At 44.5% G+C, this 19,435-nt stretch overlaps 1 protein-coding gene across 1 annotated transcript in view; it reads right to left on the reverse strand.

The window, feature by feature from the left end:
* Window positions 1–225: 225 nt before the first annotated feature.
* The window catches only part of LOC132427647 (phospholipid-transporting ATPase FetA-like), a 71,663-nt gene continuing 52,453 nt past the window's right edge, over window positions 226–19,435 (reverse strand). Inside the window, exons 16-28 of the mRNA XM_069540804.1 lie at window positions 18,446–18,634; window positions 17,615–17,730; window positions 12,095–12,259; window positions 9,849–9,960; window positions 8,461–8,566; window positions 7,963–8,110; window positions 7,244–7,427; window positions 5,543–5,766; window positions 4,151–4,234; window positions 2,573–2,818; window positions 2,263–2,401; window positions 1,290–1,420; window positions 226–1,192 (exon numbers count right to left, since the gene is read on the reverse strand). Coding sequence (XP_069396905.1) covers window positions 1,001–1,192; window positions 1,290–1,420; window positions 2,263–2,401; window positions 2,573–2,818; window positions 4,151–4,234; window positions 5,543–5,766; window positions 7,244–7,427; window positions 7,963–8,110; window positions 8,461–8,566; window positions 9,849–9,960; window positions 12,095–12,259; window positions 17,615–17,730; window positions 18,446–18,634 — 2,036 coding nt within the window. The 3' untranslated portion in view covers window positions 226–1,000. The remainder of the gene's footprint in view (window positions 1,193–1,289; window positions 1,421–2,262; window positions 2,402–2,572; window positions 2,819–4,150; window positions 4,235–5,542; window positions 5,767–7,243; window positions 7,428–7,962; window positions 8,111–8,460; window positions 8,567–9,848; window positions 9,961–12,094; window positions 12,260–17,614; window positions 17,731–18,445; window positions 18,635–19,435) is intronic.

Consider the following 19,435-nt stretch of genomic DNA (forward strand, 5'->3'; position numbering starts at 1 on the left):
TAAAAGATGTGGTCATACTGAGGCCAAGATAGAGTTTAGGAGCAGGGGGAAAAACTGGAATGGAAGTGAAAACGTAGTTGGGGGGGGAGGGAAATACTGGTCTCGTTCAAAAGGGGTCTATAGACCAATGATATTGCTTGGCCTAAGTTATTATCACTGGGGCCCTAACAGACAATACAAATCTCTCTACTCGAAAATCAGCAATTTATTACTTATCTATAAACTTGTTAGAAGCAATTTCCCAAGTACATACAATTTCTTCTCAAAATAATTTTATGGAATGAAGACAAATGTTCACCAATTATGGCTTATGTCCCTCAAGAAAAGATTTTTTTAAATCCCCTGCAGTCTCCCCCTCCCAGTTCTGAGGCCTGAAAAGGTATCAGTTCTTGGGTCAAAGGGGTCAAAGAGAAGAGAAGGTGGCAAAATCTTGAGCTGTCCTATCAAGGCAGGAACCACCTCCATTCTTTCTTTGGTCCAGAAACTCTCCTTTAGCTTCTTATGACCAACTTTTCATAGCTGCCTCTTCCTTTTGCTACCCAGGCCCTGAATCCCTCAGATAAACCTGAGAAGGGTACCTGGGTGAATATGTTTGTGGGGAGCCCTGGCAAAATATATGGTTGCTCTGGGTATGGGAAATAGGGCCCAAACTAAGATTCTTAGGTCCTATTTTCTTTTCCCTTCCCCACATTCCCCCTCTTCACCCATTATATCCACATTTGCTTGTATGGATTAAAACTTGGAAGGGCTGGTAGAGGGAGGCCTGACATCGCTTTTTCTTGAAATGCTGTAACTCTGACAGATGTCTGGGGGCCCTTTACCTTTCCTTGCCTTACCTGGGCATAGCCTTCTAGGGAATGAAGAGGCTGAGCCCCTGGAGTGAGAGTGGAAGAACAGGTTTATGCTGGTTTCCAGGGATTCTAATCTCTCCTTATTAAGTTGTGTGAATACAAGGGAGGAAGAGCAATGACTGACTCCTTTAGGGCTTCTGTAAAGGCCTCTACTTTTTAAAAGGAAAGCTGTTTTTCTTGGACATGTTGGCCCTCATTGTCTTGCCGGAAGTGATGAGGGCCCCAAAGCCCTGTTTGTGGGAGAACGCATAGGCAGAACGTTGAGAGCTTGCATGTTTCCGTTTGGTCCGGCTTGGGTGTGGCAGTGGATGTCTCATGCAATGATGAATTCTGTCAATAATCTAAAGCCAAAGCATGGGGGACAGGGTTTTTAATCCACAGAAGCAAAGGCAAAGAGGGTCATGAATTATATCTGGGTAGATTCCCTGTTCCACTCACCTTGTCCACACTGACGGGCCAGAGTAGTGGTTTGAGAAATTGGTACCCAATCACAGGCAACATACAGAGGACCACACTGAGGACAATACCCAGCCACATTTGCGGCAGGTTCAGAGTGTTCCTGGCCACACCTGTAAACAATGAGCCAGAAGGGAAAGGCAGAACCAGAGCCTAGAGGAAGGGGGCTGTCAGCCAGAACTTAGGTCTATCTCTTCAGTCCAAAGAAAGAAGTTATTGATTTGGAGACAGTTAGTCTCCTGAGAAATAATATAAATGTGAAAGGATTGCACTGAGGTTAGGTCCTTGGTGCAGCCAAAGTCACTGTGAATTCACATGCCTTTGTCTCCCTCTAAAGGCCGGGCAGGGCAGGAGAGGTGGGGGTAGGTTATAGGAATCCTAGAGCATTGGCCTGGACACAAAAATGCGGTAGAGGGTTTTGGAAGGGAAAAATGAGTGGCTTGACAGGAGGTAGAAGCCAGCTACATCTACACGTCGACTCTGTCTGTATTTTGTCCTCATCACAGTGGAGATGAGAGAGAGGGAAATTAATGTGGGAGATAAGAAGGCAGTATGCCACAGTAGAAAGGACATTGGACTGGGAACCAGGAGACCTAGATTTGAGTTATTTTTTAAAAACCTCCAGTCTCTAAAATGGTGTAATAATCCTTGCCCTGTCTGTCTCACAGGATGCTTGTAGAGACCAAATTAGGTAAGAAGCTTAAAAATATCTTAGAGACTCTAATGAGGTAAAATATTTCACCCAGCTAGATTTTGAGTCCTTTTAGGGCTGAGACCATGTCATAATCATATATATATATATGATATGTATATATATAATATATATATGATATATATATGACAGAGCCTAACACATAGTAATAGCTGCTCAGTAAACATTTATTAAACAAATGTACTTGGTTCACACTACCACCCCCAGCCCCAGCCCCTTGCCACAGACTGGGCAGAATCTTACCTAGGAACTGGAAGATGTTGGGGAACATTAGGCACAAGCCATCACTGTACAGGAAGAATAAGATGCAAAAGTAGAAGCCCAGGCTACCCCAGGTGAAGATGTGGCTTATCATTGTCCAGTAGGTTGTCTCCAGGGCAATCTGAAAAGCACCCTCTTATGTTCATTAGTCTACAACCTGGGACCTGTCAGCCACCTCCCTTCTCCAATTTTGTAAAGGAGGATGCTCCCTTCCCACCTTCCCTCCCTCCTTCCCTTCCTCTCTTCCAGACAGGCTCCCCACCCAATCCCCTTACCCCACCACTGGCCACACCTGCACTGTGACCACGCAGAGCAAGGAGGTCTGCACTATCATGGAGAAGGACTGGTAGTCGGAGATTTCCTTCCCATCACTGCGCACTGAATTGTAAACGGTCCCCATAGGGATAAAGAACAGCACTAAGGAACTGTAGATCCCATGCATCAAACACTTCACAAATTCCTTCTTGTTGAAATAGAGGTTGTGCTGGCCTGGCTCATACAGCTCTGGGAAACGTAGGCTCCATGTTTCATTCACATCCTGGAAGCACCAGAGGGTAAGAAGGAAGGCTCAGGGTCTCTCCATAGAAGATCCCATTTCTAACAGACTAGAGGCTTCTCCCCTTACTGAGTCTGCTGTTAGGCTGCCTAGGAGTTTCCTCATGGATTACTTGAGAAGTGGAACCAGAGAACAGAGCAGTGACCACAGACCCTTCCTAAAGTCCTACTCTCCAGGCAAGGATATACGTGGTGGAAGAAAGCTAGAAGGGCAAGATGTGGAGTTAAGAAAGGGGGCAATTAGGATTGGGAATAGCTGAAGGGAGGACTGGAGCTTGGGATGGGGAAGGCAATTGGGACATGAGTCCCCAGTTTTAAGTGTTCCTTTAGTTGAATATCCTTTGTGTCAAAAGCCAGTTGGAAGAAAGTGGGAAGCCAATGGAGACAAGTTAGTCCCTTAGAGGTATCTGTGTTCTGTGATGCTGCTCCCATTCCCATAGCTACTGGGAATTCAGGTGAGGGAATTCTCTGCGTGGATGACATTGGATCATCTTTATCTGCTAAATCCAAAACTTTGGATAACAAAGCTGGAGGCTTGTTTTGAGATGTTGTGGATCCCTAGAGTTAGACCATTGAAGCTGGATAGGACTGTTGAATGACATAACTCACCCCCCTTGTTGCTCTGAGGCTGTCAGCTACTTTACGGAGAATTTCCCTTCCTACCCCGATGGAGACCAGAAACCATGATCCCATGATGTCTTCTTTCAGCTACCTTATTTCTCTTTGGAGGCCCCTTTTCTATTCCATGTGCCTAGGACTGGAGATTGGGTAGAAGAGGAGGGAGAGGTAGGGCACCAGGACCCTCAATGCCCAGGGAATTTCTGAGAGGGCTAAATGGTATCCCCTAGGCTGACTCCCTATGATTCAAGGCATCATATACCCATACTCCCATGTTTGGCCTTCAGGATTCCCACCTAGGCCTCCCTGAATTGGCTTATCTCATTATCTCTCTATGGGTCGCTCCTTTCTTGAAGCCCCTTGCTTTACCTAGTCCTGCACCAATAACTCTATTTCCTTTCACTTTTTTACACACTCGATTTACTCTGCAGCACAATTTCTGTGTTTCTCTCTACAAAGATAAAATTCACACAGGAAAACCTGGATTTCTACAACTGATGTTTATTCTCTGTGGCAGAGGATTCTTTACTTTATCCAATGATACCTCTGTAGGTGATCAGCTCCCTCCCTTGCTCTGTAAATTATTCCATTTACATTTGACTTTGTAGAGCTTGGCTATTGCTGTCCTCCTCACTCCTGGGAATACTCTTCAAGGGCCCAGGGGCTTCAGCCCTAACAGGCTTGCTGCTGATCTTACCTGGTCAAACAGACTCAAGCCCAGGACAGGGAGGGAGGTGTAGACCAGGTTGTAGAAAGTGATAAACCAGGTATCATAAACTGTCTGGAAGAATACCAAGGAGATTTCTTAGACTCTTCTCTTCTCCAAAGTCTCAGCTCCACCTCCCAGGTCCAAGAGAAGCCCTTCTGCCCTCCACCTACCCATCACCATACCAACCTAGAGCAGGATTTGGATTTCCGAAATCTGACTGAGAAGGCTGACCCCAGACTCTGTTTGGTCCCTGGGTCCCAGGCTGGGGTAAGTCCACATCAAACTTGTTTGTGGCCAACCTGACAAGGCTGATTTAGACCAACCCCACCATGACCTGTACTGCTCCTCCCTACACAGAAAGGACCCAGAGTGGCTGCTAGGGAATGCTAGGTGTAGCCCTGCACTCCCAGGCATGTAAGCCTCTGGGTTCTTTATCTGCTTATGGCATTCAGTAGTTTCTATAACCCTGGACATTTTCTAACACTGGCAAGCAGAACAGACCCGATGACCCTTCCCCAGCTGGGTGCTTCATTCTGGGCCTAGAGAGGGCTCCTTTCTTTACTAACCACAAGAGGTCAGCAGTAACACATACATACACATACACCTCCCACAAACCAGGCTGGCTTTGTTAGACACTAGGGGTAGACAAGCCTACTATTGTCTGCTGACTGGTCTGTTTCCCCTGGAGCCCAAGGTAACAAAGGTAGTAGGGATCTCCCAAGATAATCATTCCTGAGGTTGTTTCTCTTTGGGAATCCTTGAGAGACTCCTGAAAAACTTCTCATAGGAAAAGGGACTTCTCGTAGAACATCAACATCCAAGTGTCACCTCTCCCCACTTGTGGGGGAGGCTTCATATTCATTAGAGGAAAGATAGGGTGTGTTTGGCAGTGTGGTATGTCTGGGTGAGGAAGGAGAAGTAAAGGGAAGCTGTGTTTCCAAGTATGGCTACAGGTAAATGCCAGAACTAGTCTGTCTGGCAAGACCCAAAGGCCCCTTGAGACTTAGCCTGTTCCATAAAGATTACTCTGGACCCTAAAAACCCTCCCAGATCCACGAATCTCACCCCCACCCCCATTACATACGTTTGGAAATTCTAGGTCTCTGTGTCATGGAAAAGATGAAAATATCTCAAGGGAGAGTTCTGTTGGTAGGAGTCAAGGCCAAGTCAGAGCCAGGACAGAAAAGTTAGTGTTTAGAAATCTAAGGTTAAGTGTCGGGTTAGGAGATGGGATCATCATGGGTGAGGAGTTTAATGGATAGATGACAGCACGTCATACACACGTCTCTAGAGGAGAAAAGGGGTTTGAACTGGTTGAAGTGGGGGGCGATTAGAAAAGACCCAGTTGACGAGAGTGGGGAATGCCACTTGACTTCCTACCTGTGCAGAGAACCCGCTGTAGAAGGCATACCAGAAGTGCACCAGAGTGAAGGCAAAGTTTTTGTAAAAGAAGTAGCTGAGAAACTTGCACATGCGATTATAGGACCAGCGGCCGTGGACCAAGAGTAGACGCTGAAGATAGCGGAACTGGGAGAAGGCGTAGTCACTGTTGAGCATGGCCTGCATTCCCTCCTGGCCATTGATGCCGACTCCAATGTGGGCAGCTGCAAAGAAACCCCAGAAACTTCTCAGCCACAGAGCTTGTCTTCTGGGCTCCCGGCCTGGGAAGTGCCGGGAAGTGTAAAAGGAAGGCTGAGATCATGTTGCATAAGCCCCTTATTTTACATTTGAAAAACACTGGTGGGCCCAGCTCAAGGTGGCACTCACTTATGGAGTCTTTTCTCCTTAGTGGATTGCCCCTCCCCCACAAGTCAGACAACAACTCCTTCATCTGCCCTTTGTTTCGGATGCTGCCACTCAAGAACGCCACGTACAGCTAGTACTAGAAAACTGTCCTTGATGGTTTTGCACCTACTATAGCCATCTGGGCTCTTCCCTACTGCCCAGATGCTGAGGTAAAAATTTCTTGTTATCTCTCGAAGTCACTTAAATCAATTAAAGACGCAGGATGAATGTCAACCTAACATAGTTTTTAATTACCTAAGTTTACCTAAGGAGCCAAAATCCAACTGTTGGGAGGAATACGTGATGTACATACTTTGTTAGTAAGAAACGAGTTCTTCAGGAAGCTTAAGGTGACTTTTTCTGGATAAAGCAAGGATTATGCTTGATGGAAGGTAAGACTTAAGTTTCTAAAAGTTTTAATCAGTCTGTTGTAATATAGGCCAAATTCTTTGATCTTCTGGTATATACCTATTACATTGCTTAACAGAATAACTGAAACCTCTAAGGCTCTAAAAGCCAATGAAGTTCTAGAAAGTGGGGAAAAGAGCAAGAACACTTCCTAGTATTGAAGCCGAGGCTGGAATATCTGCTAGTGTTTCCAGTACGGGGAGAGGTTGGACTAGAGGACCCCTAGATGTTATCCATATCTCACAGAACCACAAGTTGCTGGAGGCTAACAACATTCAGCTGAAATTAGCACCAGTTTCAGCCATTTGCTTCTGTTGGTCCGAAGCATCAGTAAGTTTGCTGTTCTTCTCCAGCCAGGGGAGTCAGGGCAAGCTCTTGGGAATATTGCCTCAGAGAGGAAAAGATCCCTGCCTCAGGCTGCACAGCTAATTCCCTGGTTGGGCAGCCCTGTAGTCTGTCTAACATTGCTCACCCCTACAGCCTTCAAAAAAGGAACAGACCACGACTCCCGCCCAGGGGTCCTTTCTGTGGGCTTTGATGCCATCTCAGAAAGATGGCGTTGTAGTTGCACAGCCTGTTGTTCTGTGAATATGCACACGTGTTCTTATTGGAGCCATGGGTATCTGAGTGTGTGTGAGTGTTAACATACATGAATCTGAATGTGTGTGCATGACTGTGGATGTGGGCTGGTGTAATGATGTGTAAACAAGTGGGAACTGAGGTGTAGAGGAACACGAATGAAGCTGCAAAACACTATAAATGTACAATACATATGATATGCAGGAGAGTGAGCCAGCAACACAGTGCCACCCAGATCAGTTTTGCCCATGGAAGAAGGGAAGAGCAAGCCCGTGGCTAGGCACTACAGCCCCTCCATCCCTCACATGCCTTTGATCATGCTGACGTCATTGGCCCCATCCCCGATGGCCAGTGTCACCACCTTCTTGTACCTCTTCACCAGCTCTACCACCTGGGCCTTCTGAAGGGGTGTCATCCGGCAGCAGATCACTCCCTTGCACATGCACGCCGTTCGCAGCAGTTCCAACTCCAGGTTCCCTTCTAGAGCGTGGGCCTGCAGCACCAGGACACACCCACATTCCAGGCTGCCCCAAGACTCTTGGGACAGAACCTTCCTAGGCCCTCTCCTTCCCCTCCATACTCCCCTGTCAGGCAGAGCTTCTCCCCAGGTGCTCCACTCCCAAGGGCAGCCAAGCCCGCAAGTCAGTTCTAGGCATCCTGACCCAGCCTCCAGTGGAAAACCAGTGAGGGTCTCTCACTGGGTCAAATCAATTGACTGGGTTATAAGGCCAAGTGATTTTTTGGAGGACCTGGTTCTGCTCACTTCCCCCCTTCCCCTATGTGATGGGCCACATCAGTAGTGAAGAATTTGGATAAGAAAGGACTATGCCCTTGGCTTCTCTTTCCTCGTTATTCCTGCCTAGAGAAGGCTGGGGAAAGGTGTCTGACAGGCAAGGGTACCTGAAGGAAGAGGGAATAGGGTAACTCATGGAATAGCAAAAGGATCTTGAAATTTCCCTGAAGTGGGTTGGACCTAGGAAAAAATTCCTTGGAAGAAGAGAACAGAGTTGTAGGTCTGTGTTGCCCACCAGACTGTAGCCATTGATGATCAAGCCGTAGTTGCCATTGGGCATCTCCTCGGGTATTTTGAAGGGCATTCGGGGATTTGTGGTGAGGTAACTGTTTACCGGGTCGGATTCCAGTAGAGACTCAGGTTTCATCTTTTCCCTTGCTGACCTGAAAGCCAAGAGTAATGGTTAGTGTCTGATCTGAAGCCCCAGAGCTTAGGAAGGAAAATGTGTCCTCTGCAGAGCACCTCCCAGGGCCTCATACTCAACTGCTTTCTGAGACCTGCCACTGCCTTAGGTCCCAGACCATCTACATACAACACTTCTCCACCTCCACACTCCAACTCCTTGAGCCCTAATGCTTCTTCACAAAATTCTCTCGAATATTTTAGGTTTTTTTGTTTTTCCCTCCCCCATTTCTTCTCTGTTCCTTCTGGTACTGTAGGAGCCATACTGGGTGAAGTGATGGGTGGGAAATCTTGGTTCCCGGGACAGGCTGTGGCAGCTCTCCCATCGTACCTGAGTTCTTGCCGAACAGTCTCATCATCCTTGCCTTCCACGATAAACATCCCATCCATTTCATCCTCAAATATGTTACAGGCATAGGCAATGTTCACAGCAGTCTCTGCAGGGCAAGGGGGAACACAGGTCGCATTTTGGCTGGAACAGGGTCTTTACAGTATACAGGTACAAAGGCACTAAACAGTGGCCTGCAGAGCCCATATGTCCATATTTGCCATGGATGCAGTCAAAGTGTGTTTTTCGTGAGCCAGTGGAGACTATATTCAAACATCCAGAGGAAAATGTCTACCTGGTACAGACTTGCAAGTTATTTATCAATAACTAGGATCATTCTGGCTTAGCTTTCTCTACAAAGCCTTCCCTTATTTCTTAAAGCAATTCCTGTCTGTATTCACTTCTGGCAATCTGGGTACATTTCCTTGAACAGCACTGTGCCTGTTTCTATGCTAGATTTTATGGGGGACTGAGATATATTTAGGTTGTAGTCTTTCCTTTACATCAAGAAATCTTGAATTTGGAATAAAGTCATACTAAGGAAAACAATTTTTTTTAATTAAGTCCTGAACCTTGGCTACAAGTAGTATCAAAATTCAGAGAAGAGATTGCAATTGTCTTAGAAAGTTTCTTATAGCAAGGCCTTAAAGGATGAGTAAGATTTGTTTAGGGGGAAAAAGAATTTCAAATGGGGAAACAATCCAAACAGAGGGCATAGAATAGGAATTGGTTCGGGACATAATGAAGATATGGTCACATTATGATGGAGATAAGGATGTGTAGGTAGCAACAGATTATCAAGGTCTTGAAGTCCAGACAGTGGAGTCCGACTTTACCATGTGAAGTTGCTGTAGGTACTTGAGTAGAGGAGTAACATCACAAAAGCAGTATTTTAGGAAGGTTAAACTGATGGTTGTACATAGGCTATATTGAAATTAATAAGGTCAAGAGACAGATCAGTTCAGAAGTTTCTGCAGAAGTACAGCCAACAGGGGACAAAGGCTAAACTAGGGTGGTGGCATAGTTAAGAGGATTTTCAGAAGAATTAGTGGAACATGGTAAGAGAGTAAATCTTTGGGACAACAGAGAGGGTATAGTCAAAGACAACCCTGAAAGTTTTTAGCTTGTGAGTTCCTGGATGACAGAGGCCATGTCTGACTGATTCATCTCTGTGTTCTCCATGCCTAATACAGTATCTGGCATAAAGTACTATATATGCTTAGCAAATTATATGCAAGACTGGGAGTGAAGGTGTCCTCTAAGGGCTTGACCTGAGTTATAAGGTATTTGTCAAATAAATGGCTAAGAAAAAAAGGAAATGAAAAAGAAAAAGAAGAAATGGCTAAGGTGGACAGAGAAGAGAATTGGTCAGGCAAGGAGCTCCCCTTTACCTTGCTTATCTCCAGTTAAAACCCAGATTTTAATTTTGGCTTTGTTCAGGGTGATAATCGTCTCGGGTACTCCATCCTGCAGCTTGTCATCTATGGCTGTGGCCCCTAACAGCTTTGAACAGAAATATCAGTGAGTGAGGCAAAGGAAGAGGCTCACTGCATTTAGTGGTACCCAACAACTCGACTGGCACCTCAGCATCCTCTTTAGCAAGCTGGCTGTGTCCTGGCGCGAGGACCCCAATGGTATAAAACTCACTACACTCTGCCCCTCAACAGACAGCTTTACAACCACACACTGAAATCACATTTAGAAACATAGAATATAAGGAACCAAAGGGGGAAAAGACTTGCCCAAGTCGTACATGAAGCTTTGTGCCACCTCTAAATCCTCTGTTTCTCAACACACTCTCACTTCTCCCTTGCTTCACAGCACGTTTCCTGGCTTTGGTCTCCAAAAGCAGTGGGTCCCAGACAAGGGATCCCCAAATCCAACTCCAGTTTTTCTTTCAACTCTAAAAGGGCTTGGGTGAACTTCATTTGTTTGTACCTACTGAGGGCCTCTAAGCTTTTCAAGGCCTTTCCCACACTACATTGAAAGTATGTTGGTCCAACACCATGCCGTCTCTCAGTGATACCCTAATAGTACCGACTGAACACAGGGATGGGCACCGGCACTGGGTCTGAGGAACTGACAGCTGGACAAACTACTGCCTGATTTCTGCGAGGCCTCTAAAAGGACAGACTAGAAATACTAACCACAGAACTGACTATGGAAGGAGATTTGTGACCTTTGGGATCTCTAAATTTTCCCATTTGGTATCAGCAATTTCTCTTTTTATAGCAGAGCCTGTATCAATCTGGTCAAAAATCTTGGGGTCATCTTTAACTTCTTTTATCATATTCTATAATCTAAACCATCAGCAAATTCTGTTTGTGCTACTTTTAAAAGTGTACAGAATTTGACCATTTCTCACCACTTCCACTGCTTCTATCTGGTCCAAGCCATTATCATTTCTCACCTGTACTATTACAACTACTTTCTTTCTTTCCTTTTTTATTGGGGTATAGTTGTTTTACAATGTTGTGCTAGTTTCTACTGTACAGCTAAGTGGAGTTCCCTGTGCTATACAGCAGATTCTCATTAGTTATCAATTTTATTCATATTAGTGTAAATAGGTCAATCCCAATCTCCCAGTTCATTCCACCCCCCCTTCCCCTGCTTGGTGTCCATATGTTTGTTCTCTACGTCTGTGTCTCTATTTCTGTCTCGCAAACCGGAAAAGCAACTACTTTCTAAATGGTCTCCCTGGGTCTGCATTTGCTCCCCTACAGTATAATCTCAACATGGCAGCCAGACTGATCATTTTAAAAGCTATCACATCACTTCTCTGGTTGAACTCTTCAACTGTTTTCCATGGCTCACTATAAGTCTTTATACGGGCCTGTCAAGACCCCTTACTGCTTCTCTGTTTCATGTCCTTTTATTGTCTCCTCCTCACTTACACTGTACCAGCCACATGAGCTGCCTTACTGTTCTACTAACAAATTAGGTCTGCTCCTATTTCAGGGTCCTTGTTCTTGCTGTTCCTTCTTTCTGGAAAACTGATTCCCCGGAGATCTGCTTGGTTTGCTACCTTCTTCAGGTCTCTGCTCAGATGTCTCCTTCATAGTGAAGACTAAGCACCCTATTTAAAATAGCAATTATACTCTACCCTCTACAATACACACACATATGCTGATACTCCCTACCTTTCTTCCTGGCTTTATTTTCTTCCATAGAACTGTCATCACCTAACATACTGTATATATATTACTTTTTTGTCTGTTTTGCCTACTACTACATGCTCAGGGCTTAAAACAGTACCTGGCACATAGGAGGCACTTAATAAATATGTTGAATGAATGAGTGGACATTATTGTCTTGATTATTCCATCAATTAGTTCTGGATCATCTAATTTGTACATTATTCAGACCCTGATTTCTTCCAGATTTCTTAGCTTCTGTGGACAGCTTTGGGATAAGAAACACTACCAGAAAGATGAAATTTACAAGTACATTCTTTCCTTATTTATGGATTTCAAAGATCCAAGATATCCTGAATCAGCTTGGATTCCAGTATCTAGTATCCAGAGAGCCTGAACCTATGATTTGCTGGAACCCATTCTCAGAGCCCTTGCTCAGTCTCCCGACTGCTCCCCCGCCCCCAATCCTGCCTCCAATCTGTCCCTGGCTTCCTCACACTAACCATCAGGTCTTTTTCGATCTCTTCACAGACCATTGATATTTTATCTTCCCGATTCTCCAAAGACAGATAGGCTTCACTGTGCTTCCTGCTCCAGTCCTGGAAGAATGCATTGTCCAGTTCTCGGTAGGCCACCATGAGGGTGCGAAGGCCATCACTGGCAAAATCCTGGAAGACATGTGTGCACTTGGGCTGGGTTAGGGCTGAGTTAAGGAATGACAGAGTAACCCCACAGGCTCCATCTGCCTGCAAGATAGGGTTTATTGGTTAATATCACAGGGCTAGTACCTAGCCTAACCAGAAAGCACCTGTTCAGTTTTCTCAGTCAAACGTCCTAAGGATGGTGCCAGCATAGCTGGGGATAAAGGCTGAGAGTACATCTGGGAGACAGCAGATTCTAACTTCCACCTGTTGTTAGGTAATTTGCTGTGCGACCCTCGTAAAGAATGACGCCTTCTAGATTTATTTCTTGTAAAATTGGGATAATAATTCACCCTCTAAAGAGAAGATAATGATGTCTATAAGATGAGAAAGAAGAGAGTAATAAAGTACAAAGGGGGCTTCCCTGGTGGCGCAGTGGTTGGGAGTCCGCCTGCCGATGCAGGGGACACGGGTTCGTGCCCCGGTCTGGGAAGATCCCACGTGCCGCGGAGCGGCTGGGCCCGTGAGCCATGGCCGCTGAGCCTGCGCGTCCGGAGCCTGTGCTCCGCCATGGGAGAGGCCACAGCAGTGAGAGGCCCGCGTACCGCAAAAAAAAAAAAAAAAAGTACAAAGGAATTCTTATAACAAATAATCAAGGGTGTTACTGTTTTTTTACAGGCTTACATTTATTTATTTTCATCTCTCCCTGCCTTCGTTCATCAAGTATTCAATGGGCATCTCAAATAGCAAATTTGTGTATTTGTCTACAGCTGGGTGGCTCAGTTAATTAGTCATTGCCAGTAGTGTTAATGAGGCCACTGCTGAAATGCTCTCTGGGTGAGTCAGCATCTTTTGCTCTTTGGCCACCAATATATCCTAACCACGCATAGCTAACTATCTTACGGAAGTATACTCTTGGTTATAAGGAAAGCTAGGTGAGAGTGTGGGTAGTTTAGGGCACAATTCATATTTAACTGAAGGAGGGTTAGAAGCAGATTTTGTGTGTTGAGAATTGAATAACAATTCTACATAATCACTGTTTTGTTTTTTTGTTTTTTTTTTAGATGCTGCACTGTGCGCGGCACATGGGATCTTCTTAGCTCCCCGGCCAGGGATCAAACACGTGCCCTCTGCAGTGAAGGTGAAGTCTTAACCACTGGACTGCTAGGGAAGTCCCCATAATAACTTAATAGTGAGCTTCAAAATAATTCACTTTGGCATTATAAGAGCAAAGAGAAACAGAATTTATCATCTTGATATTTTGTTCTTAGTTCTCTGTGTAACTCCTGAGTACTTCATGTTAGCTGTCAGGTAAAATTAATATAAGGCAGTATCTGCAGAGAATGCTATCTCTTAAACCTCTGTACTGTTGGCAGGTGAAGCTATAAAAAAGAAGGCTGAGAGAAGATCTCAAGAGACTTCTTAGGAAGGAAATATCTCCATACTGTTTTCCATAGTGGTTTTACCAGTTTATATTCCCACCAACAGTGTATGAGGGTTCCCTTTTCTCCACATCCTCTCCAACCTTTGTTATTTGTCTTTTTGATAATTAAAAATAGAATCACCATATGATCCAGATCCAGCTATTCCACTTCTGGGTATTTATCCAAAGAATATGAAATCACTAATTCAAAAAGATACATGCACCCCTGTGTTCACTGCAGCATTATTTACAACAGCCAAGATATGGAAACAACCTAAATGTCCATTGATGAATGGAATACTACACAGCCACAAAAGTAGAAATCTTGCCATTTGTGACGAGATGGATGGACCTTGAGGGTATTACGCTATGTGAAATAAATCAGATAAAGAAAGACAAAACACCAAACGATTTCACTTATATGTGGAATCTAAAAAACAAACAAATGAACAAACAAAACACAAACTCATAGATACAGAGAACAGATTGGTGGTTACTAGAGGAGAAAGGGGTTGGGGGGGTGGGTGAAATAGGTGAAGGGGGTCAATTGTATGGTGATGGGTGATAACTAGACAAAGTGGTGATCACTTTGAATTGAATACAAAAATCAAATTATAATGGTGTACCCCTGAAACTTATATAATGTCATCTACCAATTTTACCTCAATAAATAAATAAATAAATATATATATATATATTCAGCAATTTAAAATATACATCAGCCATTTTATAAATTTATTTATTTTATTTTTGGCTGTGTTGGGTCTTCATTTCTGTGTGAGGGCTTTCTCTAATTGCAGTGAACAGGGGCCACTCTTCATCGTGGTGCGCAGGCCTCTCCTTATCGCGGCCTCTTGTTGCGGAGCACAGGCTCCAGACGCGCAGGCTCAGTAGTTATGGTTCACGGGCCCAGTTGCTCCGCGGCATGTGGGATCTTCCCAGACCAGGGCTTGAACCCGTGTCCCCTGCATTGGCAGGCAGATTCTCAACCACTGCGCCACCAGGGAAGCCCCAACATCAGCCATTTAAAAAAAAAAAGAAGGAAGAGATATGGCAGAAACTGATTTTGCATGATACTGATAAGAGGACTTGGCAAGCTTAACAATACACTGACAGATTCCTAATCCATTCAACGAATACTTTAGCAGCCTGTGTTAACATTATTTTTTACTTATCCCTTACTAGTATGTTTTTTTTTTCTCTTGTGGTGGGAAAACTGGGGCCCTGGGGCCAAATTATGACTGCTGCTTGTTTTTGTGTGACCTGTTTGCTGGATTCCTGTCTTAGAGGGCTTGGAGCTGTGCTTCTGCATGAGTGGGTTTCTGGAACTTGACTATTATAGGTGTATCCTCAGTAGTTAATAGATTGTAGTGTTTTAGGCTCTACTATGGGTATCTGTTAAGGTTGGAAGCAGGTCAAAAGATCTGAAATAGTTTTATGACCCCTCTTTGAAGTCAGTCTGTGGAATATATGCTCATTGAGAAGATACCCTAATTCATGAGTTCTGGAAGGTTAAAAGACAAGTTTTCAGAGTAGCCCATAAAACACACACACACACACACACACACACACACACACACACACACACACACACACACACACACCAAAAAAGCAAAACTGTGGCCTCAGGAAACCAGTATAAGACATAAGAGTTGTCCTATGTGGGACGCTTCAATGACTTTTTCAAAAACTTGAGATACAATGTATGTACCATAAAATCCACCCTTTTAAAGTATACAATTAAGTGGTTTTTAAATATATATATATTCATAAAGTTGTGCAACCATCACTATTATCTTATTCCCAAACATTTTCATCACCTCCGAAGAAACCCTGTACCCGTCAGCAGTCATTTCCATTCCGTTTTCTTCTAGCCCCTGGTAACCACTAATCTACTTTCTGTTCTATGGATTTGCCTATTCTGGACATGTCATATAAATGAAATCGTAAAATATTGGCCTTTTGTGACTGGCTTCTTTCTCTTAGCATAATGTTTTTAAGGTTTATCCACATTGTAGCATTTATAAGTATGTCATTCCCTTTTGTGACTGAATAATATTCACTGTACAGATTTATCATATTTTATTTATCCATTCATCCATTGATGGGGATCTGGGTTGTTTCTACTTTTGTGCTATTATGACTAATGCTGCTATAAATATTAGTGTACACGTTTTTGTGTGAATATAAATGTTCATTTCTCTTGGGAATATACCTAGGAGTGGAATTGCTGGGTCATATGACAACTCTATGCTTAACTTTTTCAGGAAATGCCAGACTGTTTTACAAAATGGTTGCATCATTTTACATTCCTGTCAGCAATGTATGAAGGTTACAATTTCTCTATATCCTTGGCAGTGCTCATTATTGTCTGGTCATCTTTTCGATTTTAACTACCCTACTGGTGTGAAGTAGTGTCTTGTGATTTTTGATTTGCTTTTCCCTTATGGCTGACACTGAACATCTTTACATGTGCCTTTTGGCCATTTGCTCTCTGACTTCTATGAGTTAACGTGGGGCCAAGCCAAAACGGCCCTAATAAAATAGCACTTCCTCCAACCTATTTCTTCTTTAAAATATTTTTCTGATCTGCCCCTTCCCCATCACATCCCCTGTCCTATTCCCCCAACCCTTTATATATCCAGGTTTAAGGGTAGAAACCCCAGCGAACATGAATCTGGTTTTCCCTTCTAATGTCAGCAGACTGAAGCCAATCTCTCTTTCTGATATATCTCAAGTCCCAGAGGGTGGAAGTGGGGTGGTGTAGGTAGGTACCCATGGGGATTCTAATCCTGTAAATAACATAGGACGGTGTCAAACAGTCCTCTACATAGCCCAGGCCTGGTGCCTTCTGCTCCATACCCTAAAAGCAGTCTTTTCCCATCATGGCTGGTGGGGTGGGGCCTCCCATACCAGCAGGCCCTATTCTTTTAATTAATTAATTAATTTTTGACTGCGTTGGGTCTTCATTGCTGCACGCGTGCTTTCTCTAGTAGCGGCGAGCGGGGGCTACTCTTGGTTGCGGTGTGCGGGCTTCTCATTGCGGTGGCTTCTCTTGTTGCAGAGCACGGGCTCTAGGGTGTGCAGGCTTCAGTAGTTGTGGCATGCGTGCTCCGTAGTTGTGGCTCGTGGGCTCTAGAACGCAGGGTCAGTAGTTGTGGTGCACGGGCTTAGTTGCTCCACGGCATGTGGGATCCTCCTGGACCAGGGCTTGAACCCGTGTTCCCTGCATTGGCAGGTGGATTCTTTTTTTTTTCTTTTTTTAAGAAGATGTTGGGGGTAGGAGTTTATTAATTAATTACTTTATTTTTGCTGTGTTGGGTCTTCGTTTCTGTGAGAGGGCTTTCTCCAGTTGTGGCAAGCGGGGGCCACTCTTCATTGCGGTGCGCGGGCCTCTCACTATCGCGGCCTCTCTTGTTGCGGAGCACAGGCTCCAGATGCACAGGCTCAGTAGTTGTGGCTCACGGGCCCAGTTGCTCCGCGGCATGTGGGATCCTCCCAGACCAGGGCTCGAACCCGTGTCCCCTGCATTAGCAGGCAGATTCTCAACCACTGCGCCACCAGGGAAGCCCCGGCAGGTGGATTCTTAACCACTGTGCCACCAGGTAAGTCCAGCAGGCCCTATTCTGAAGCAAAGCAAATTCTAGATGTGACCACAGGACCTCCCGAGCCAGGAATCATAGAATGAACTGTTCTGACTGTGGTAAGTGTTCCGACAACACAATCCTCTTCATGCCCCTGGGATCCTGGGCCACCCAACTCCTTCACACAGAAGGTGCCAATGTGGTCAGTGAGAATCCCACAGAATGAGGTAGTTTTTATTCTTCTATCAATTAAAGAGACACAGACACCAATGTACCCCATACTGAAACACACTGACATGGCGACATATATATGGACACACATCCAGATACACAGATCCATCCACAGCTTCCCTCCCCTGCAACCTAAACACTTACATCTAAATGTTCCATGGTCACGTCTCTGAGGGATCTACAGGATGGATGAAGTAGGTGACAGAGGATCGTGTCTGCACCCTTGCAGAATAACATTACGCGATCTTCAGGTGTCCTCACTAAGGATAAGCAAATTAAGCAAAGTAACCATATAGGGCCATTATTACAAGAACTTGTCTGGGCCACTGAGAGATGGCAGGAGGCTGTTCCCATGACATTTGTTTCTGACACCTTTGGGGGCTAAGCACTCAATGAGTGGTCACACAGGATGAGTGATGTGGTGAGGGCTGGTGAGAATGAGAGAGGACCTTTTGGAACCAGTTTTTCCATGGGTTCAGTAGCACCTATGGAAGACTCTGATACAGAATCACATTTAGCTTCTCAAGTCCAAGTTCCAGACCAAGGCCCACACCTAATAAGGACCAAGGATGAAAAATGACTTTCTTCCTCTTCAGCCTGAGGCCCAAACTAACTGAGAGCAAGATAATATTAATTTCCTCTATATTGTCTGCCCCCATTTCTTATTCCAAGTTCAGGCTTTATGGGTTTATTCTCTGTTCTTATTTTGGCTTTGAGGGTTCTGACAAGCTACTACCCAGGATCACTAAATAAGGGCCCTAGCACAAATAAGCTCACATATGTGTATATGAGAAAATATAAAGGATTATGAGAGAGAAAGTGGGAATGGCTATGTATTTGTATTTGAGGCAGAGTGCCTGTGAAATGGCATGTGGGCAGGAGAAAACATTTGTGTGTAGATAGAGGGGAAAGTCAACGTGTGAATGTATATGAAAGACAAATAAGGGGAGAGGGCCGACTAGGAGGGGCACCCACCAATAACAGACATCCTCTTGCGCACACTGTTGAAGTCCAAAATAGCCAGTAGTTGGTAGATTCTGGTTTCCCCCATTTCGACTACCATGATTGTCTCAGACGTGCGGGAACGGAACACAAAGCCAAAGTTCCTGGCAGCAGTGACCAGGGCACCTTCATCTGGGGACTGAGCCTGGTAAGTCAGCTCACCTGGCAGGAGAGAAGAGAGCAGCCAGAGCCCATAGAGATGTGCAGATGAAGTCCACCCAGAAGTGAGATTGTCTTCCAAGTGGCTTACATAAAGATGGAGCCCAGGAGGGGACATCTTTCTTCAAAATTTCCACCCAAGCCTGGCCCTAAAAGGCCAGGTTGCATAGAACAGGTCAGGTTTTTCATTCTTTCCCATATTCTCAACTCATTTCACAGACCTGAGTTAGTATTACAGAAGTACACGGAACATGTGTACAAACGAAACATAGGCAGTTGCTTTCCAACTTTAGCGGGTAAAGATGGCTCGGGAGATTGTTAAAAATGAAGGTTCCTGGGCCCCACCCAAACTTACTGAATCCAGAATCACAAAATCTGGGAGGGTGGCCCAGGAAATTGAATTTTAACAAATCTCCTGAGTGAGTCTCATGCATATGGTCCCACATAAAGTGCTCCTGCATAGGACTGGCTGCACTTTGATGAACACTGCTATAAGGTAATAAGATTGATAGTTTAGTAAACAATTAAAAAAATATATATATATGAATGAGTATTGTCACCTTTGAAACTCTCACCCTGGGAAGGTAAATGACTTACTCTGTTGAATCAATCCTTCAATCTGATATTACTCAAGACATTTCTGGAACTCCTCTTTTAGAATAATCCCCATAACCTGAGATATATTTTAGATTATTTCTCTTTTGAAGGTTAATTTGATTTTTAAAAACAGTTATACATCATCAGAATCTTATACTTGTGAATAAGGTAGGTGGGGGAGTATAATTTTAAGTCAGACATAAGATG

Source organism: Delphinus delphis, chromosome 6 (assembly GCF_949987515.2).
Source record: "Delphinus delphis chromosome 6, mDelDel1.2, whole genome shotgun sequence".
NCBI lineage: Eukaryota > Metazoa > Chordata > Mammalia > Artiodactyla > Delphinidae > Delphinus > Delphinus delphis.